Source organism: Haliotis rufescens, unplaced genomic scaffold (assembly GCF_023055435.1).
Source record: "Haliotis rufescens isolate VD_foot unplaced genomic scaffold, xgHalRufe1.0.p SCAF_22, whole genome shotgun sequence".
NCBI classification, from domain to species: Eukaryota; Metazoa; Mollusca; class Gastropoda; order Lepetellida; family Haliotidae; genus Haliotis; species Haliotis rufescens.
Window position 1 is genome coordinate 5341317 of NW_025963913.1, and position 22565 is coordinate 5363881.

At 40.5% G+C, this 22565-nt stretch overlaps 1 protein-coding gene across 6 annotated transcripts in view; it reads left to right on the forward strand.

Annotated features, from left to right (window-relative positions):
- LOC124136290 (protein polybromo-1-like) overlaps window positions 1-20496 on the forward strand; it is a 63333-nt gene extending 42837 nt beyond the window's left edge. For 4 of the 6 annotated variants that reach the window (XM_046502167.2, XM_046502170.2, XM_046502168.2 and 1 more), the window contains 15 exons: window positions 3127-3201; window positions 3630-3782; window positions 4332-4413; window positions 4556-4631; window positions 4917-5089; window positions 6313-6410; window positions 6784-6855; window positions 7465-7623; window positions 9451-9576; window positions 10946-11132; window positions 12892-12990; window positions 13754-14002; window positions 16134-16248; window positions 18559-18788; window positions 19874-20496. In XM_046502167.2, the coding sequence (XP_046358123.1) occupies window positions 3127-3201; window positions 3630-3782; window positions 4332-4413; window positions 4556-4631; window positions 4917-5089; window positions 6313-6410; window positions 6784-6855; window positions 7465-7623; window positions 9451-9576; window positions 10946-11132; window positions 12892-12990; window positions 13754-14002; window positions 16134-16248; window positions 18559-18788; window positions 19874-19875 (1896 nt within the window). In that variant the 3' untranslated portion in view covers window positions 19876-20496. The remainder of the gene's footprint in view (window positions 1-3126; window positions 3202-3629; window positions 3783-4331; window positions 4414-4555; window positions 4632-4916; window positions 5090-6312; window positions 6411-6783; window positions 6856-7464; window positions 7624-9450; window positions 9577-10945; window positions 11133-12891; window positions 12991-13753; window positions 14003-16133; window positions 16249-18558; window positions 18789-19873) is intronic. The other 2 variants (XM_046502172.2, XM_046502173.2) reach the window with 2 other exon arrangements.
- Window positions 20497-22565: the final 2069 nt, after the last annotated feature.

Sequence of the window (22565 nt, forward strand, 5' to 3'; positions counted from 1 at the left end):
GCACGATTGCTACAAGGAAACCTGCAGGATAACTCAAGAGGGAAATGATCTGAATCTGATCGATCACCAACATTTAACATATCTACATACAGGAAAAAATCAGCAGATGCAATAAAATAATCAACAACACTAGAACCAGTATCTCCTACAATAGTAAACTCGCCTGCACTATCACCATAAACTCTCCCATTTAGTATAAACATACGAAGTACAAAGCATAGATTCAATAAAATGCGTCCGAATCTATTGATAGTACCATTGTGCGATACACGTTGTTCAACAGGGGCATTGTCGACATCAATGTATACATCATCATGTCCAAAGTCATCACTTTCCTCAGAAATGGGATTATTTTCGTTGCCTGTGCGGGCATTAAAATCACCACAGAGTAGCACATGTGAAGAAGTGAAATCAGACCGATGCTCCAATATAAAAGCTTCCACTTTATCAATAAGGCAACCTGAATCAGTTCTCCCTTTGTAAAATGTTGAACCTGCCGGAGGGACATATGTACACAACAACATTAAATCACATTTCAAATTAAACACAGATTTTGGAAATTTAAAACATATGAAATTTTCTATGTCGGTGCTAAGGTGAATGCATATGTTCACAACATCTTGCCTAACGCAGAGACACACACCACCAGAACATCTACCTGACAATGATGTTTTAACTGCTGGGGCAAAGTACATTTGGTAACCAGGTAACCAGTTTAAGTCTGGGAAATCTGATATTAATGTCTCCAAGAGACACACAATATCAAATGATTGGAGGTAGGCAATAAAGTCACAATCATCAAACATTTTACGAAGGCCACAAATGTTCCAGGACAACAATGACAAATGTTTATCGCTACCGGTGTTATTTCCATTCTGTGTCGAATACTGGCCCTGGCCGGATTGTTATCTCTTATGGTAGCCACCACGCTTTGAGGTACTCCTCAATTGTCGTTTGGAGCTCTCAGATTTGTGTGTGTCATGGTTATGTTCATCATTTCGTGGTTTAGTTAAAAGCTTACCATTTTTAAAATATCCAATCAGTCCTCTATCTTTCACGGCTTTAAGTTGTTCGCGTTGGCAGATAGTTAAGTCACTTGAGACTCCATAACCGATATTCTTGAGTGTTGGTCGAGCTTTCAATACTTCAATCTTGTCATCAGACAGCCGTAATTTAGCAATTAGCGGTCTTGGTTTAGAGGTATCCTCACGTTGGGCGCCGAGTCGATGTGCACGGATGACGTCATCACTAACCCATGTCTTGGTCTGAACATTGCTGTTCAAGATGTCTAGTACCTTGACCTTGCAATCAGTGTGCGTCTCCCCTGTTTCCTCTGTCACGTTATAGAGGATAACGTTGTCACGCCTGCTAAATGCCTCTAGCTTGTCGATCTCGCCGTCGAACTGTGCTAATTTCTCTTCCACGTTTTCCATCTTACCGGAGATCAAACCAACGTCCTCGTACATTATGCTCTGATTGTGTTGTACAGTTTCCATGTCACTCTGGAGTTTGGTCATCTTTGATTCAATGTTATGAAATCTGGTGCTCAGATCTCGAACCTCATTTGATAGTGTGGTTATCTGACTTCCGAGATCACATTTCACGCACTGGATTTCCTTCAAAATGGTATCTTTGACTTCTGCTAAGGTAAGTGGTCCGGGATTCATTTCGATGTCGTTTGCACACAAGATTCTATGTGTTATTACCTCAGCGGGCAGTGGATTACCACCTAAAAGGCAAGCGACTGGAGCGCGTGTAGATTGAGATAGCCAAGCTGGCCATTCAGTTTTGAATGATGTGACGTCACTGGTGAAAACAAGGTCACAAACATGCTCTTTTGGTAAATATGAATACATATCAACATTTTCACATGCGTTCAAAACAGCATAGCTTAAACCAATATGCAAGATAAACACAGCTGCACATATAACGATTCTGAAATGTGTATCAGACCCAACGACAGTCGGTGAATACTCGCCATGTTTGTCAAGTGTTACTTGCCGGGTGCCTTTTGGTTGTGTCAAAAGTCCAATTCTTGCTCTATAGACGTCGATCGACACCATTTCTTGTCTTACTTCGGTCCCTGGTATTATGTCAAACGCTTATTTCAACTTCAATTCTGTCAATTTCGGCCATAATACGACATTAAGGTGATTTTTTGACAGAGCGCATCAACACACGTCTTGACATGACAAGGGGCGTAACTCATCACTATAAATACATACAACATATAAATGTCCTCACCAGGTGTATGGCACTGTGCCCTATGATGTCACAACATCAGACATTTGCTTTACTTGGACACACCTGAACATAAATATATATATATAACATAATTACAGTGTAACATATTACATCAATATGTTTACATCCTTAGGTATATACAATAACCCTAAAATATATATTCTAATCACTCACCTCATCATACAGACATACATTCATACATGTGCAGTTAAGTGCAGAACTTGAATTTACAGGTAAATAGCTCCAGTCTATCAATAAATGTACTCATTATGCTTAGTTACACAATAAGTTAAGTAATATCAACATGAAAATGCTAGTTAAGATTACCTATTATAAACATACTTACATACTTAAAGTATTTAAGCAAATTAAGCCTAACTACATTTACCTGAGTACAATGACTGATATGGTATATATTTATCACACCTAACAATATAAGTATTATTAAAAGAAGTTAAGAAACCATACATATGCACCTTAACAAACCCTTCAAAGCACTAAATAAGAACACATAAATATACAATTCAAACAAACTAACCTGTGACAGTTGACTAAATTCTATCAGCGATGAACCGACAACTTGTCTCCATACATAGTCAACTACAAGTGTGAATTTAAACTGACCTGTCCCATAATGCACCCTGTCACTGAAAGTGAGGAGCTGGGGCTAGACAATAGAGACCAGAGAAACAATAGAGAAGGCAAGCGCAAGGGTGACTGTGCTATTGTATTAGTGAAGCAGGTTAGATTGAAGGGTAGACTAAAACTTAGGTATTAAATAAGAGGTGACCTTAAAATACACTTGATGATATATACATAATTACATACTACTACATATGTATGACAAGTGATGCAAGATATGTGGTGTCTTGTGTGTTACAGAGTATCCCGGACAAAGATGTGTACGTGTGTGAATCTCGCTACAATGCCAGGCACAAGGCGTTCAAGAAAATAAAGGTAACTTTCCTCAGGTTTTAATTTACATTCTGTAAGTCAATGAAGGCAGTCGCTCAGTAGTACAGATGAGAACTTTTTGTTTACTTTGCGAAAGTTTTCAGAATTGGAACTAGCAATATTACCTCTCACTGACAAAAGTTAATAAACAGTTTTCTACATTCTTTCATTTTGATGTAGTTTCATTTTGCTCCAAACCACAAAGGCTCTCTTATTGTTTTGGATCATTCAGAAATGATTACCATGATCAGCTTGTAAAACAGTAAGCCAAGTGGAGTTATTCTTCTCCATAAGTTGTGACTGGTGTAGCTGAAAGTACTTGTCATCGTCATAGAGAACATGTTTGGGATAGTTGTTTTGATGAAATTGCTGGCTGAGAACAGCAAGTTGAAGTTGAAGATTATTCAAGCCCGTAACATCTTGGTGTGTAGATCTGGTCTGCCGTTAGGAATGAAGAGCTGAAGATACTTCCCCGAGAGCTGCCTATGTCACCAGTGCGTGTGTCGTCAGTGTTTGCTGACAAGGCGAGTGATGGCAAGGACGAGGATGATGGCGAGACCAGCATCTTGGACAAAGTCAGACAGGTGGGATCACTGATTTACAGCTCCGTCCCCTCCATCTCATGAAACTACGCTTGTAGTGCTATCATTCATCTATTTTGTCAGGCTTTGAGATATAATACAATTACATATTGCTTTTCACCCGTGAAGATCCGTGCAGAACAGGTCTCCAGCAACCCATGCTTGCTGTAAAAGGCGACTATGCTTGTCGTAAGAGGCGACTGATGGGATCGGGTGGTCAGGCTTGCTGACTTGGTTGATGCATGTCATCGTATTGTAATTGTGTAGATTGATGCAGATAAAGTTAATCACTGGATTGTCTGACCCAGACTTGATTATTTACAGACTGGAATAATGCTGAGTGCTGCATTAAACAACAAACAAACAAAACATATTGCTTTCTGTTGTTTGTATCTTAAACCTGTGTATGGAACTGCTAGAACAGTGGTCTCAGAATACATCTTTGCAAATCATAAGTTATTAGCCCTCATTAAAATCCTTTTGTGTTGGCAACATACGTTGTTATCTGAAATTCTGGCAGGAGTTAACTCCAACTACTGTTCCTATTTTCAGACTGTATTGGCAGAAGGCAGCTCTGAAGATGGACATACATACTATGAACAATATATTATCGGATCTGGTTGTTTCAAGCTTGGTAGGTGGTTCTGTATTTCATCTTTCTAGTGATTCATAGAGGCAGGTCCAAAGGAAATTTTAAAGAATGATATCTTTTTTCTATTTATGTATGGCTTTCAAAATAATTTGCATATCTCATGAAATATCTTCTTTGTCCATAGGTGACTCTGTGTATGTGAGATCTGATCGTGATCGACCTCTTGTCGCCAGAATTGACAGAATCTGGACCAGCTCAACGTAAGTGTCTGCAGTTTCTCCAAGATGTTTACTGATGCGTGTAATATTGTTATAATGATGATAGCCTTGCACAAGCTTATGACACATGAAGCAAATGTGGTTTAAAGTTTAGTTCAGATGTGTTTGTCATCTGTTTTTAACATCACTGGTTGTTACTGTAGGGGAATTGACTTTCAGCTGTTGTATAACCATTTGGGTATAATTAAATGTAACATGGCCAGCCATGTTTCTCCTAAACTATGTAACATTCCTTGCGGATCTGTTTAGATCTGTCCTTGGTTTCAGTGGTGACCCGTTCTTCAGTGGCCCGTGGTTTGTGAGTCCCACGGAGATCGAACACTCTCCCACCAGGTTGTTCTACAAGAGGGAAGTGTTCCTCAGCTCAATTGAGGACACCAACCCTCTACGAAGTATTATTGGAAAGTGCTCTGTGCTACATTACAAAGAATATTGCTCAAGTAAGTAGATGACAAATAGCCTTGTATAATGTCCAGTTAGACAAGCTGAACAATGGTAAAGTGTCACTTTCCACCCTTTTCAACTTTGAATGCTATCGGCATGTTTTGTTTGTGAAACATACAAGTGCCTTGTGGTTAAGGTCAAATCTTACGCCCAGGTTTCATTTCTCAACATGGGTTCCATGTTAGATGCCCATCTTGTGGATCTCTGCTATGATAATTCATCAGCATTGGCAGAAGTGGGGAAGACATGGCGTAAACCCCAATCTTATTAAAATCAGATCTTAGTACTTGCTACCTCTAAACAAAGATCTAAGGGCATTCCATTACAGGTCACGTTAGAACGACCTTTCGCAAACTTTGACTGACCAATGAAATGACTTTTACAAGGAGTCAACATTAGCCTATCAGAAAGCAGCTTTTTCGAGCTTTACAGCACTAGTTTCAAACTTGCGACTTCTATTCCAGACTACACTTGAAAAATATGTTGACAAACTATACAAAAGAACATTCTGGGTTGTCTAATATATAGTTCAGATTGTATTGCAGTACTCTCCAGCTTTAGAAAGTGGCACTAGTCCTGTAGTCCTTGCCAAACTGCCCAATGGTTAAGGTATCATAAGGATTAGTGGAAATTTTCCATTTTTTAGAGTTTTGCTATATGTTATCATTATAAGAACTAGTGGACTAAAAGTGTTAGTTTCTACCGCTGCACTCCACAAGCTATGGAATGTCTGTTCCGTTCAAATGCTTATCCCATTGAAGCAAGAGATAGATGATGATTTTAATGGAATCAGTCGTACAGGCCGTAACTGTCGTTTTGAATACCCTGTGTTAACCTTTTTGAGGTTGCATGAGTAGAAAACACATTCTGACTGTCACTTTACTGATCTGGTAAGCAACCCTTTGATTGGTTGGATGAAAGGTCGTTCTGACATGACCTGTAATGGGATGTCCTCAGATCTTTGTTCGGTGGTAGCGAGGACTAAGATCTGATTTTGATGAGATTGGCATAAATAAACCCTTGCTCATTCTAAAATTTGATTTGATGCATTCAAACACAGAGCCAGTTGGGGAATAATATGTTATATTAGTTCAGGAATTTGATATTGTTAGTTTGTAAGCCTACAGAATTCCAGCTGTACAGCGCTGTGGATGCATGAAATGAAAGGTGAGGGGATGAGAAGGTTTGTGTTTGTTTGATGTGTGACACTGACTTCCAGGCCGCCCCACCGAGTATTCAGAGCAAGACGTGTTTATCTGTGAGTCAAAATACCACGAAGGAGAGAAGTCCATCAAGAAACTTGGCAAGGGACTCAAGGTAGGAACATCAGGTTACAGTTGTAGCCTCAGCAATTGATCTTCTGTGGAGAGTCTTCAGGAATATCATTTGTTGAATTTTTTAAAGGGTTATAGGAAGTTGCTAATTTGTAAAAAAACTTTCAGCAACATAATCTGAGAAATACTTGAGGGTAAGCATCATTGAGCTACTTGTACTGAAGTGTAAGAAAGGCTTACACTCAGTTGTCTTTGTGTTGTTCTAGGGTAGAATATATCCTCATTTCCTTGTGTAATGGTCAGAATGGTCTATTGAGGATATTCATACCATCACAATGTGGTTTACTGCTTACACTTCTGAGTTTCTTGGTTGTAGTATGTTCTTTATTTTCATATTGTCACCTTCTTTTTTGCAGAAGTATTCTTTGTCGCCGAAGGTCACTGATGATGAGATCTATTTCTTCCGGAAGGCCATCAGTCCACAGAAGGTAGGTAACTTGGATGTCACAGATCAAGGATGTATCGATACACCTGATGATATGATACTGGATACAGGATATGCCTACTAATGTATTTATTCATATATAGCGATCAGCATGTCCATCCGTCAGCCGTTTCCGAAGCAGAACTCCTAAACTGCTGAATATTTCTGGATGAAACTTGCTATACAGATCATGCTAGTGGTGAACCGGCACCTTTTGATGTTTCGGGATGTACTGAGCAGCATTATTGTTTTCTTCACTGAACTGAACGTTTCCAATGGCAATGAACCAACAGTGGGGTATAAGTAGCCAAACGAACGGGGTCTGTTGCACACTGAAGAGTTGCGTCCCTTGGGTGTGGCGGGAATTCTATGATGGTTGGCATCCCATGATTTTCCCTGATTATGTTTCTTGATTCATCAGCACCATACCCATGTATTTCACCAGAATGGTAAACGGCAAAGACCTGTACCACTTCGGTTTCGTATTCCTCTCACATCAAGCGCATGTTGCATGATGTGACTGAATTTCTATTCAAAGCAGGCTGTGTGTGTAATGGAAGTTTGCCCCATTCTATCTGTGGTCCCTGTCAGCCTTTACCTCCCACTGTTGCAGGAGCCATCCCCCCTGTTGCTGAAGGTGGCCGACGAGCTCACCATGGAGGTGGAGGATTCCCAGGACACGGAGACGGACAACGTTCCCGAGAGTGTCAACATCTCCTCCGAGGAAGTTAGCACCCCGCAGCCAGAGAAGTCAACCAAAAAGGTTGGGAAAGTAAGACAAAATTTTCAAATATCTGCATGCAGGCATGGGTACGGATTGCTATTGACATGCTTGGACAATTCCAGCTAATCTCTCTGTACCCAGCTAATCCTCAAATACTCACTCCCTCTCTTACTGTCCTCCTCTGTCAAGGGTGTACCTTCAATTTGGTAAACTGACTAGTGTAATTATGGCTGAAAAATAGGCATTATTTTAGGGAATGAATTCAAAGAAATTAATTTTTTTGCTTAAATATTTAGGTTAATCAATATAGGTTCTCAACTGATGCCTCTTAACTAAGACAGTGGCAAATCAGTATTTGATTATACTCGGGGAGTGGACATGCAGTAATGAACATTGCTCATGAAAATCAAATACTGAACTGAAATTTGTATTACCAGGCTCTTGTAGGCTGTTTGAGAAGTTTAAAGTTAGACTATGCTAAGTTTTCGCCCATTTTGGACTTGAATTGCTTCTAAATTAGGAAAATGTTTTCACAGTAGGTTATAAACAAGTTATATTATAAAGAAATTATGTTTAGTCTCTAGGAAAGGGATAACATGGCTGCAAGATAAAGGGAAAGTAAAGTGAAGTCACTCGATTACACCATGTCACCTTGGACTTCTGCTTGGCTGCTTGCTACTTGCTACTTGCTACTTGCTACTTTGCTATTTGCTACTTGCTTCATACTGACTCAACGCAATAACATTGGGCAAATATTTGTTGACAAATTAGTTTCAATTTATTTTGTTGGTTGAAATTAAGGAACATCCCAGTTTATCACTTTTTCTAACCTGGGAAGATCTTGGTAAGAAATGATCTTCAGCAACCCATGCTTGTCGTAAGAGGCGACAGGGTGGTCAGGCTCGCTGATTTGGTTAAAGCATGCCATCGTATCCCAATTGCACACTATGATGCTCATTATGTCCATCACTGGATTGTCTGGTCCAGACTCGATTATTTACAGATTGCTGCAAAAAAGTTGGGATATTGCTGAGTGCGGCGTTAAACAACAACAACAACAAACAAACAAACTTATCACTTTGGTTTTTGAATACATTATTACAGCCGTGTTGCTACTGAAATACTGTTAAGGTGATGTTAACATGGTTCCACCCAATTCACTCCCTCATTCAACGGGTAATAATGCTGCCTCAGTTAACCCATGGCACCCATGACACTTGTTTGCAATGATGCGTGCCCCAATTCATCCTTCAACTTCTGACAGTGCAGAATAGTATGACATGCTTCCTTGACAAGGCAAGGGAGGTAGTGATTGGATGGTAACAACAACTGCTGTGTATCAATGGATGGGTGACCACCTGGAAAGATATGTCCCAGTTGAGACTGTGTCATTCTGTTGAGACTGATCAGATCCTTGCACACACTATCAGAGATAGGAATTGGCACTCGTCTTGCACTGGTGTGTGTGGTGCAAGATTGTCTACTTCCAGTGGGCTGTGATGCTGATGTTTATGACATACAGCCCCATCAATGGATACTTGGTTTTTGTGGGATGTTTCCTTGCTTTTTATAGAACAATATGGAGAATAAATTGTTTGATAGACATTACTTAGAAGTTGACAGATGACAAAGTAGAGACAATTTATGGATAACAACTTCTATACCGAAATGAAACGTCGCCTTTACAGTAAATAAACAAGTTGTTATCCATAAACTGTCTCTACTTTGCAATATGGAGAATAGTAACATTATTTTCACATACCTTAACATATTACCCACATTGTGGTTGATGTCCTCACTAATATGTCTGCAAGCTTCCTCTGTGTATACATGACTGTTGCCATGGCACTGTTTACACATGTACCTGCTTCACAGGCAAAGAGCAACGTGAGACGCCAGCCCAGTGGCTACATCGTGTTTGCCGGCGAGATCCGAAAACAGATCCAGCAAGAAAACCCGGACTGCTCATTTGGCGACATCAGCAGGATTGTTGGCACACGGGTAAGTAATACGTCTGTTTGTAACAGCTCCTCCTGGGGTTCCGAGGCAATGAAGGCCCAATGTACATCATGCTTGTCGGAAGAGCCAAAGCCCCATGCTGGTTCCAGGGGAGAATCTCCATGTATTCCATGCTTGTCAGAAGAACTAACAAATGAGGATTGGATGGTTGGGTCCTTGGCCGATGACATGGATCACTGCTTATGGTTCCAATCACTGGTTTGTCTGCTCAAGTCTCAAGTATTTACAGCTTCAATCATATAGCTGTGATATTGCTGGCTGCGGCATTGAACAGTGTCTATTCACTGTAACAGCTAAATAACCTGGTATAGGATGCTCACAACTTATTACCATTTCTTTTCAGATAATCTGTTTTCAACTTTCCAAATGTGTCTTTCTAGGGGATAATGTTGAAAGTCAATTGTCTTGTGGATTTATTAGGTTTTGCTTAAAATGACTTCTAAATTGACATTTAATGTATTTAGTTTAATAACGAGCAGTTCATCATTGTGTCTGTTCATTCAGACTTTAAAGGAAATTAGGCTGACAGAATATAGGAGATAGTTCCATGACATCATTATTCTTTATCTGGGGGCACAGGTGGCCAGCCAGTTATGGTGTTGCAACTCACTGTGCAGAGTTGTTTGTATCCCTACATCCTCCCCAGGCAAGGGCGTTAACTGACTATATAAGTCCAGTTTTCCACCCTTGCTGAACTAGGCTACAACTATGGAGTTATATCTTGGCTGGACTAATGAGTCTAATCAAAATCACATAATGAAATTGGCATCTGGTTTGTAAATTGCTGTGCAGATTTTGATCATTGCAGGATTTGTTAAGTATGTGTACCACCAACTCAGTTTCAATAGATATTTTCCAAATCTTTTCATGTTTCTAATCAAGGTGCTCATGTGATTTAATGCACCTCGCAAAGTAAGACCCTTTTTTTTTCACAACATAGACCTTGATTATCGATTAGATCGTCTTAAATGGATGCCACCATTTTGTTTGAAGCAAATGCAAGTGATATGAGAGTTGGAATCTGATTGGTCAATAGGACGGACATAGAAGGGACATAACTCGTAATTGCCAGTGGTGGCACCATGAGTGAGACCAGGAATTCCAGCCTAGTTCGGCAAGGGTGGAAACTGGACTTTTACAGTCAGTTGACTCTCTTGCCTCGGAGAGATGCTATCCCTAAGGCGTGGTTGAAGCCTATCATCACAGGATTCCCCCTGATTATGATCCTTGTATGTCATTAGCATTCGCGCACATTGGTTTCACAAAAGTGGTAAACCTCCGAGACCTGGCAAGCAGAACACAGTGTGATGTAATGTTCAATTGCATGACACACACTCACTTATTCTTCTAGTGGAGGAACTTAGAGAAGGAGGACAAAGAGAGGTTTGAGGAGAAAGCCAAGAAGATCGCTGAAGAGCAGGCTGCCAAGCAGCAGGAGGCAGAGCGGGCCTTTAACGAGAGCCTCAACCGATCCCAGAGTCCCTGGAATGACTTTGGGCGCGTTTCCCCAGGGTCCAGTGCCAGGCCTGCCACACCAGGTAAGTTGCTGCAACAGACATTTCGGAACTCCATGAACTGGGATTGCAAGAATATATTTGAAAATACACTTTTACAGTTTCCTTTGAAACACAGCCTTTATCCTTCATCCACTTTATAGGATCTCCTACATTCTCTAGATTTGTGAAATTTGATTTTAAACAACAGTTGGTTATGAAATCTTTCACATTTTTTTCACTATTCCAAAACAGGTTTCCATCTGTTATGAGTATGACTTGAATCTTCTTCATTGCAAACAATATATGATTTATTTATGAAACTTTGTGATGAATTTCTCTGTGTGTTTGTAATGTTTTATCCAATGTGGAACATAGAAGCACTTTACGATTAGCGCAGTTTGTTTTATGTGCAGTAGATATTAGTAACGACACATTGCATCAATTCACTGTGTGCCCGCTGCAAGCTGCATGTTGTATTTGCTGCATGAAGAACAAAAGTTCATCTAGATATAGTCTCCGTTCACTAGTCTTCGTTTCGTTTCCAAGTAAGGTACACGTCCAGAGATATTGAAAACGATTCATTTTGTATGAAATATATGCATGAAAACAAGCACAATCTTTTGCAGCCCTTGTGGTTTAAAAAGAACCATAAACGAAATCCAGGCACTTGTTTGGTATTTTGGTTCACATGAGTAATTTGTTTGGATCCCAATTGTTAGCTTCATGCCATACCAATCAGGTCCCCTGTGAAGATCTGGGTTAGAATAGGTGTTCAGCAACCCATGCTTGTCACAAAAACGACTATGCTTGTTGTTACAGGCGACTAACAGGATCGGGTGGTCAGGCTCAATGACTTGCATGACTTGATCAGTGCTCATGATGTCAATCACTGGATTGTCTGGTCCAGATTTGATTATATACAGACCGCCTTCATATAGTTGGAATATTGCTGAGTGCGGCATTAAACAACAAATAAACAAATCAGACTGAAAATAAGGCTATGGGAGTGTCAAGTCCAGGTATACATCATGATGGATAGGAGGATGATGCGCTACTAAATAATAGCACTACCTTGAGTAATATCAGAGTATACAGGAGGATTGGGTGAGCATACTATTAGATTGCAACACGGATCCTCCCTACAAATGGCTGCAGTGTTTCTGATGCGTCATAAAGCAATACTTACCCACTACCCATCTTCCTGAGGCAAGGGAGGTAACTTACTAGAAAATTCTAGTTTCCACCCTTGCCGAACTAGGCCGCAGTTATGGAGTTATATTTTGGCAGGACTAACCAAATAGTCCAATCAAAATGGCATAACGAAATTAAAAACTAGTTCATAAAACTGCCATGCAGATTGCGGTCCATTGTAAGATTTGCAGAGCATGTGTACCGTCAACTGGGCGTCAACAGAACGTTTCCAAATCTTTTCATGTTTTTTATGAAGGTGCTTACGTGATTAGATGCACTTTGTGAGGTAAGACCTGTTTTATTAAAATAAAGATCTTGATGATCTATCAAACTGGCTTCCACCATTTTGTTTGAAGAAGTGATATGATTGGTGAATAGGTGGAATCTGATTGGTCAATAGGAGGGACATAGAAGGGACATAACTCGTAATTGCCAGTGGTGGCGCTACGATCAAGCCCAAATATCTAGCCTAGTTCTGCAAGGGATGGACTTTTACAGCCAGTTACCTCCCTTTCCCTCGGGAAGATGCTCACTACCACATGGAACACTTACTGATTCTGGAAATGTCCTAGGACAGCTATTGATGTTGCACCTTACTTGGTCATATTAGGTTCATTCCAACAAGGCTACCCTCAGGGTTATCAGGGCTTCCCCCAACAGCCGGGGATGCAGTATGGGATGCAAAACGGTCCTATGACCCCCCAGCAAGGTAGGTGATGTCGACAGACTGCCTCCACCTGTCTCTCATCTGTTACATGTCTAATATTGTCTATATCCTGTCATCTCATCACATACTTCATCAGACATTGATCCTAGTACATTCAAACTTCAGTTTGTCCATCTTGAAGCGAGATGTAAATTGTCAATTTAACTAGCATGGTGTATCTGATAATGTTGTGACAGAATTTTGATATTATAATGTCAATCACAGCTTAAATGTTGTAGCTTTCATGTCAGCATGCACCGATAGTTTGATGTTGTTTCGAGCAATGCACTTGGCATGGTAATGGTGAAGGACAGTTTTGACAGATGTAAATTTCACATTTGTGTCTATTTCAATCCTGAGTTGTGTTTTTCACCCCCCTGGGCAATTCCTGCGTTCTCTAGCTGCAGCACACTACACTTTGAACCTTAACTCAAGAGCTTCAACTGTGCAATGTTAAAATGACTGATGAATTCTCAGTAACGGCATCATGTGATCAATCAATACTCTGCTACTAATACAGACAGTTATGATTGCATTAACAAATCCTATCAATCGATACTACATAAAATGGATTTTATAATTAACAAAAAATAGACATCCAAATTTGACAAAAAGTCGTTTTAAGATAATACTTGTAAGTCAAAAACATTTATTGTCAATGTCATAATTCAAAACATGGAAACAGTCATTAAGAAAAGCACTATCTCCCTTCCTCATTTGCATTTTGAGTTGTCTTGTGTTGCTTACGATGGTTTTATTTGCCAAGGAATGCTCTACAATGTGACTAGGGCTCCGCCACCCAATGGAATGCCGATGCCACAGGGGCAGCGTGGCTACATGCCTCCGTATCAACAACACCCCAGCAGGCCACAAGGACCTTATATGACCTACCCCCAAGGCCAAACCCCTCCCCCAGGGACCCAGAGCCCCATCCCCAATATGAACCCCCTTGCCCCCATGTCCCCTGGGTCGTATCCTATGATGCCGCACAGCCCTTCTGGAGGAATGCTGCCAGGTACGATGCTACCACCGTCGTCCAACGCTGCTGAAATCGTGTCTAACGGGACTGTGATGAGCATGCCAGTGCTGCCACCTGGTGCTGGGATTCCAAACTACTCTTACTCTTCCTCTTCCGTCTTACAACCTGCTAGTGTGCACTTTCAACCACCTTCTTGCCACCCTGCTCAATATGGTAGTGTCGACTCAGGTAGACTGTCTCCCCGTAGGTTACATTGGCCCAGCCAGGATTTGATAACGGCCAGCTGATACTCACTTGTTCGAGATGGCTGGGGCAAAACTGCATTTTGGTGCATTTTGAATTCAATTATTTGAGCTTGACCTTCTGCTTGCTGAAATCTGACAATGTCTCTTTTTTCACACATGGCACAATTGATGACATTTTGGCCAAGAAGGGAAATGTAACTAACTAGATGGTGCCATCAGTGATGAAAATTATAACCTGCTCAAGGAAAACAAATAGTACTGTCTAAATTCTTTATCATGATCTTGTGGAATGGGACTCACTTGCCAGTGGTTTGAGATAAAAAGTGTAACCTCCTACAGTAAAACTTACTTTGGCATGATTCTATCGTCATAATGTCAAACAAATTATTACTTCACATCAGGATTCGATGAAGTCTAAAACATTAACAACTCAATGCCACTAACCACGACCGAATCCTGGCTATGCCAAATAACACTAGTGGAAGACTTGCATGTGCATTCTTTACTTGCATGACATTTTGCGTATGATTTATTTGTGTGTTGTAATAATGTTGTCCATTTCACTTGTCAAGCATTGTGGTTGAAGATTGTATCACCAGCTGTCCTGCATGCTTCTCGTATATAGCTTGTGTATTTCACTTGTTCTTGTCTATTTCAAATATATCTTTCTTCACAGGTGAAATGCAAATAATAATCAGAGTTGATTTCAGTGTTTATTGACATTTCCCGTTTCTTTTAGGAATAATTTAAATACTTGTACCCGTAATATAACATAATAATGAAACGGAGATGTCTGATTTTGACTTGTCCACATTTTGTAAATATGTCACAGTGGTAGACATCCATGATCTGTGACTGTATTAGGAAATAGGTCCATGCTAAGTCTGGTGATGCAATGATTGCTGGGTTTACTATACAGTGATGAATAACTTGGTGAAGGTTATGTCCCTTGCTTTCTGAAACACTTGAATAAACCTGCATATTACCAGTATCCACTTGCTGCTTGATTGTAAAATACAGCTTTTCTTTCAATTAACAAACAATGAGATAATTTTGGCATTCTCGGTTTAATTAAATGGTTAATTTTGTTATTGTCTCCACTGTTAGAGTTTATTTATTCACATTTTGTCATTTTGATATGACCCACTGTGGCAATGACCATGATATCCTAGTGAGGAGGTGTTTGTACTTTACAAACTTTAGATGGGGAGGAGGGTATATCAAAACTAAAAGAGAATCCACGTTTTTATTATCTGATATGAAAGTCATTTGTAATAAAGGAACTCTTTGGTTTAGAAACGTATGTCAGTCCTGGAACGTGGAAAGAGAAAATGTCAATAAGTTTTCTACGGAACCTTGAATGTTCACCTTTGGACTGCTATATTGCTAGATTTTCTTTTTTCACGAAAGAAGGTTTATTAAACGAAATGAATAATTATGTAGTCAATCTTTGGACAAATTACTGCCTGAATAGGTGATAAATGACAGCTGACACTCTCTGCTATAACTGTAATACTTCCCAAGTCTCTCACTTTTTTTCAAAATGGAAATACTGCAGTTCATTTTATTCAGCATGTCAACATTTTAGGGTTGGCCAATCTGAAACCAAGAATAGTGTGATCTTCAGAACGAGAAAAGATTAAGGCAGAGTTATATGATTTATTAACTCATTCACCTAATTTCAAGAACAGCTCTGAAAACTGGTAAAAATGCATCGCTATTCAATAATGTGGTTGTCATGGTAACATGAGATGGCCATTTCATTTCGGGAAATTGACAAGATTTCCACACTACTAAAGACATAGCACTGCACACACTTGCTACACATGGTTTTGATGGAAGAACTACATCAATCGGTCATATTAACTGATAGAAAAAGTAGCACAGAATTCATCATTTGATCCCTTCTTCATCCCTTTCAGGACAAATGCAGCAGCAAATGGTTCCCCCTCCCCCACCACCACGCCCTCCATCACCAGTGTTTGTGTCTGTCCCCCCGAGAACACAGCGACTGCTCCACTCCGAAGCCTATCTCAGGTCAGTTTGAGGGGGTTGACTACCATAATGTCTGTCTCACTGCAATATGCACAGAACAGGGAGTCGTAAATCAAGCTATGAGAACAGGCTCCACTGGCTCCACAGAGGGCTGTAAGTGTCACCCTGAGTTTCATTAATCATCAGATGGCTTTGTGCATGATACATTTCATCTCTTTAAGTCCAGGGTCTATAGAAACAGGTGTTGTAAGATTTGCCTCTCCAGGTACATACTGATTCATTTCATCAGATACATTTTTATCCCCTGCCCAACAAAGTTGGTGGGGGATATAGAAACGGGCTCCGTCCGTCACATCCGTCACGTTTCGTTTCCGGAGCATAACTCATAAACCGTTTAATATTTTTTCATCAAACTTTGCAGGTCTCTCAGGTACATGCTGAACTGGTGCCTTTTGCTATTGAGAAATTTTAGAAATTTTTATTTTTTACGTTTCCATGGCAACAAGATGGACTTAGGTTCTGTGAGGGTAGCGTTCGTTTCCGGAGCATAACTTACAAACCGTTCAATATTTTTTCATCAAACTTTGCAGGTCTGTCAGGTACATGCTGAACTGGTGCCTTTTGCAATTGAGAAATTTTAGAAATTTTTATTTTTTACGTTTCCATGGCAACAAGATGGACTTAGGTTCTGTGAGGGTAGGGTTCAGGTTTTTTTTTACAATTTCCATGACAAGTTCCACCTCGGTTAAAAAAGGTTATGGTTTGTTTAGATTTAATTATGTCATAACTTCTGCAACAGGGGCGGGGGATATAGCCACGTTAGTGGCAAACTCTTGTCAAAGTTATAAGAAAATTGTATCTACCTAGAACCACAGGTGTGAGCAGTAAAACCATGAATTTAGGAATATCTGTAAAGTAACTCGTAAAGGTAATTAATTTTGTGTCCTGCTTGGGAAACATGTCTACGTCTTTGTTTGTTGCTTGACTTCTTGTAGAATGGAATTTAATAATATTGCCAAAAGAATTAAAGAAGCTCTGATATACTCAGCTGCTGATCAGAAGGATATAGTTTTTAGTTTTATCATTTATTGTACACACAAGTTTTCAGTGGTCTAGTGGTAGAGCGTCCACCCGGAGAGCGGAAGGTCCAGGGTTCCATCCCAGGTTGTGTCATACCAAAAGATGTTTAAAGATGGTACTTGTTGTTACCCTGTCTGGCGCTCGGCATTAAGGGGCTAAAACAAGGACTGGTCGTCTCGGAGTCAGTATACTGTGTCTGAGTGGGGTATTCATGTTAAACTGCGGCATGATATCTCAGTGAGCCATCACTATAAATTGGCATCAGTCCAGACTAGTACAAGCAGCCACACAAACGTGTATGCATGTTGCTATATAAGTGCAATAATCTTGGATGCGACGTTGAACCCAATTTCACCTATTCAAACTTAGCCATTCACCATCTTTGAGAGTTTAGTCTGTCCAGAAAACACATTGTGTTTTTCTCCCATCCTTCTGAAACAGCAGGGGGCATGGGTGGCCCAGTTGTCTTAGGCGCCGCAATTCGCTGTGCAGAGTTGCATCCCTTGGGGATACCAGAAACCTATGATGGTGGGTTCGAATCCCGGTTCGCCTCGATTATGTTTCTAGGTTTGTCAGCACCATACCCATGCTCTTGGGTTTCACCGAAGTGGTAAACGTCTGAGACCTGCATCACTTGGGGCTTTCTCCCACATTAAGCTGACATGCCATGATATGACTGGAATACTGTTAAAAGTGGTGTTAAACCCAACTCACTCACTCACTCTGAAACAGCATGATAGCCCAGTTGTTTATATGGCACCTTTGTTCACAGTGCGCCCCTTTATCGACCTGATAATGTTTCTAGGTGTGTCAGCATCTTATCTGTGTTCATGGGTGGTAATCACTAAGATATTTGCTACTTTGCTACTGTTCAAAGTGGCATTCAAACAAATTCACTCACTCATTCACTCAATCGACCTGTGAAGATCCGAGGTAGAATAGCTCCTCAGCAACCCATGCTTGTCGTAAAAGGCGACTAACGGGATCGGGTGGTCAGGCTCGCTGACTTTGTTGATGCATGTCATCGATCCCAATTGTGTGGATCAATGCTCATGATATCAATCACTGGATTGTCTGGTCCAGACTTGATTATTTACAGACCGCCGTCATATAGCTGGAATATTGCTGAGTGCGGCGTTAAACAACAAACCAACCATTCACTCATTCTTGTACATGATTAATGTAAGTTATTCACATCAATGAATCTAGTCTATAACAATGGTATAGCTCCTCTGTGGTATAGCTGCTCTATGGTATAGCTGTCTGTTGCAGGTATATTGAGGGGCTGAACACTGAAAGCAAGACTATAGGAGACTGGGACAAGACCCTCTCAGCTACACCAGAAACTACGCCTGCTGTCCCAGAAAGCCGACTCCCCACTCAATGGCTGGCCCAGGGAGCTGGTTACCATGGCAATGTTACTAATGCATTATGGGCTTTACGAGATTTCATGCTGAAGGACACTCTCAACATTGCACGAACTATACCCTTTGAAGACTTGTGTGAGTTTTTTACTAAGGTCACAGTAAATGTCATGTTGTTAAACCTGTGAAGATCTGGAATAGAATTGGTCTTCAGCAGCCCATGATTGCCATAAAAGGCGACTATGCTTGTCATAAGAGGCGACTAACAGGATCGAGTGGTCAGGTTCGCTGACTTGGTTGATGAATTTCATTGTATCCCTATTGCATGGATTGATGCTCATGATGTCAATCACTGGATTATCTGATCTGGTCTCGATTATTTACAGACCGCCGTCACATAGCTGAAATATTGCTGAGTGCGGCATTAAACAACAATGCTGCATGAGGTAATTGAGATCTCTGTGGTAGATTTCGCTGTAGCAGCAGTTGTGGGAGACAACAGCCTCGGTATAACAGTGGTAACGTATTACTTAATGTAATTATTTTTTTTAAATCATGTTAATTTCACAATAGTCCTATTGGCTCACATGAATTATAATTTAATTATTAAGTGAATACATGCCACTAAGTAACCAGTGCTCAGTGATCTCAGGTGCTGCAGTTTGCTATACAGATTTGCATTCCATAACTGTGGCTAAGTGGGGTTGAATTCTAGATTTGTCCTTGTCATAATCCTGCATTTGTCAGTACCATATATTGAAAATGTGTCACTTTGCCCTTTCCTCCCACTTGAACATGGCATGCCATGACACCACTGAGATACTGCTTAGAGTGGTGATAAATCAAACTCACAGACTCGCTCGCTCATTTGGCCCATTTCCTTCTTAATTCAAATGTCTGCAAGGTGACCTGCTCATGATAGCTGTAAATACTAATTCAAAGTGAGGTTACTACAGTACTACACTAGGACAAGGAAGGAACTATTCATCCAATTTGATTAAACATTGTTGAAGGAAAATTTGTTTGAAGAATGTTTTTATATTTAAAAATATGATTTTAGTAAAGGTGGGTGGAGAATATAGAATATGCTGTACATTTATGACAGTTTTAAATTGTTGAGACAATGACTACGAATGAACAACGTCAGTCTATACAATAAAGGGGTAATCAAATTGGTGTATGTTGCCAATCCATAAAACATGATCTTACCGTTTCTGTTTCAGAGATCTGTTTTAGCCTGCCGTGAATTCAACACCAAACAGCATTTGAACAACTACTTTGTTTTATCATAAGCTGAAAGCTACGGACATCTTCATCAGTCTCTTTTTGCCATTTTAGCTTTGTGACTTCTTATCACAACTTTCAACCCGGCAACGGTGCTATAAACATTAATGATGAAACTCATTTAAAAAAACATTCATCTGTTAGACTGAGCACTTCATCGCCTCCATTTAAAAATGGACTTCTCTTCTCTCATGGCACAATTTTTCATCTTTTTACATTTTATTGTCATTTAATTTTTTGTCTTTTCTTTGGGCTTAGAGGGAGGGAATTGCAAGACGCATTTTATTCTCAGCTGTCAATCATTCATGGTTATGTGCGCATGAAATGAACACATTGTCCATTACTGCCATCTCTTGAACAAAATACATTTCTATGTTATGTATGTGGTTACTTGTTTTATGGGGTAATTGTTGATAACTGGTTGTAAGCATTTGTGAATTATGGACAGTTAGAAATAGTCAGATTTATATTTCAAGTTTAGTGACAGAAAAAACAACATGAGATCATCTTTTATATTCTTGTTGCTTTTTTAGCTGACTTGTTAATAAAATAATTTATTGTCTCTGAAATTGTTGCTTTATTTTGTGGAAGTTTACATTTTAAGCAGACAGACCATAGGCCTATGAATGTTTTCCTAGCTGAAGAACCCTTACATGGGAAACAGCCTGGAGAATCTACATGAAGAGCGCAATGATTGAAAACCCAAGTTTGGAGATATGAATATTGTGACCCGCACTGGAACACCTACATATACCGCCCCACACCGGAGAATATACATTAAGCCCCATAAAGAGCCCCTCACTGGAACTCCTACGTACAGAGCCCCACACTGGAGGGCCAACATACACAGCCCAACATTGAAGCACCTACATATAGAGCCCCACACTGAAGAGCCTGCACACACAGCCCAACATTGAAGCACCTACATATAGAGCCCCACACTGAAGGGCCTACACACACAGCCCAAAATTGATGCACCTACATATACCGCCCCAACCCCGGATAATCTACATATAGCCGGAACGGAACATCGAAACTTAAAGCCACACCCCAGAACCTACATACAGAGCCCCACAGTGGAACACCTACGTACAGAGCCCCACACTGAACACCTAGAAGTAAAGTCCCACACAAGAACACCTAAACGTAAAGCCCCACCCACGAACCTACTTACAAAGACCCACACTGGAGGGCCTTCACACAGCCCAACATTGGAGCACCTACATACAGAGAACCTGCATATAGAACCCCACACTGGAGAGCCTACATACAGAGCCCCACAATCACTATTAAAAAAGGAATGTTATCAATTGTAAATATCCTAATAGATATACACTAACGGAAGAAAAGAAATGTGAAGTGTAAAGTGGTGTAAATGTCATTGTACATAACAACATAATCACTGGGCATTCATCTGGTCAATGTTTGATAAAACATTCATTGACAAAATACCTGGTAACAGGAGACAGAGTTTGTTGTTGGTTTGTTGTTTAACGCCGCGCTCAGCAATATTCCAGCTATATGACGGCCGTCTATAAATAATCTAGTCTGGACCAGACAATCCAGTGATTAATATCATGAGCATCGATCCACGCAATTGGGATCAATGACACGCATCAACCAAGTCAGCGAGCCTGAACCTTCCGAGACACGCCCTAAAAGGAGGCGTGTAACAACTTGATAAACACATGTTAATATCGGGTGTGGCCAACATTTATGTTGATACGGGCGAAGCTGCAGCGGCACATTGAATCTACCAGATGATTGAAAACAGGCTGGGGGTGTTCAAATGTCAACCAAAGATTGGCCCAACTGAACTAGCTTTTCCGGCTGGTTCTGGTCCTGTCGTGGGCGCCGTTTTCACCTCATCACAGGGTGAGTTTGAAAATGTTCTCGTGGGGCGATGTTAATGTTGAGGTTATATTTCGAGTGCCATCCTTCGACGTGGTTGGTGGATCATGAAGTGGTGCGTCTCACAGGGCGTGTACCCACACACTTAAAGGTGGTGCAGAATTGGAAATTGAATAATGTTGATCTATTATAAGTTATTAAACTCGCCCGTCATTGATTGCACTTCACCAATTATCATAAAAAACAACACTAATTATTGCCGTCGCCATTTTTGCATAATTGATTGCTCAACAAATCATTAGAAATCGCTGAATATGAAATCACATGCATTCCAACCTTGATGTAGGTGAATGGTGACTTTGGCTCACCTATCAGGTAATTTTCAATTATAGCCCGGCAATTTAGCAGGTGAACAACAAACAGCGATTCGCCTTGCATCGGTGCGCTAACTTTCAGCCGCTTGCAATCGCACCAATTGCTTCGTTCTCAAACCAAAATGGCGGCTGACTGAAATGTGTGTTTATGTTGAGAGAGTAACATGATAAGTCTTGACTGGATCAACTGGGCAGCTAACACCCCAGCATAACCAGTCTGCTCCACACATTCAAAGAAGTCCTCAATAATCATACAGAGCCTCTTCCATTACGTGCTTCTTTTGGGCAAAGCAACCAAGCGGTAGTCGCGCCGCCATTTGGAAGAGTGCGTAAAGCACTTCGGGCTATTGCAGACCCCGGGATAAGCGATTAATTTGCTTACTCTAAGCGTTTTGACAAAACTATG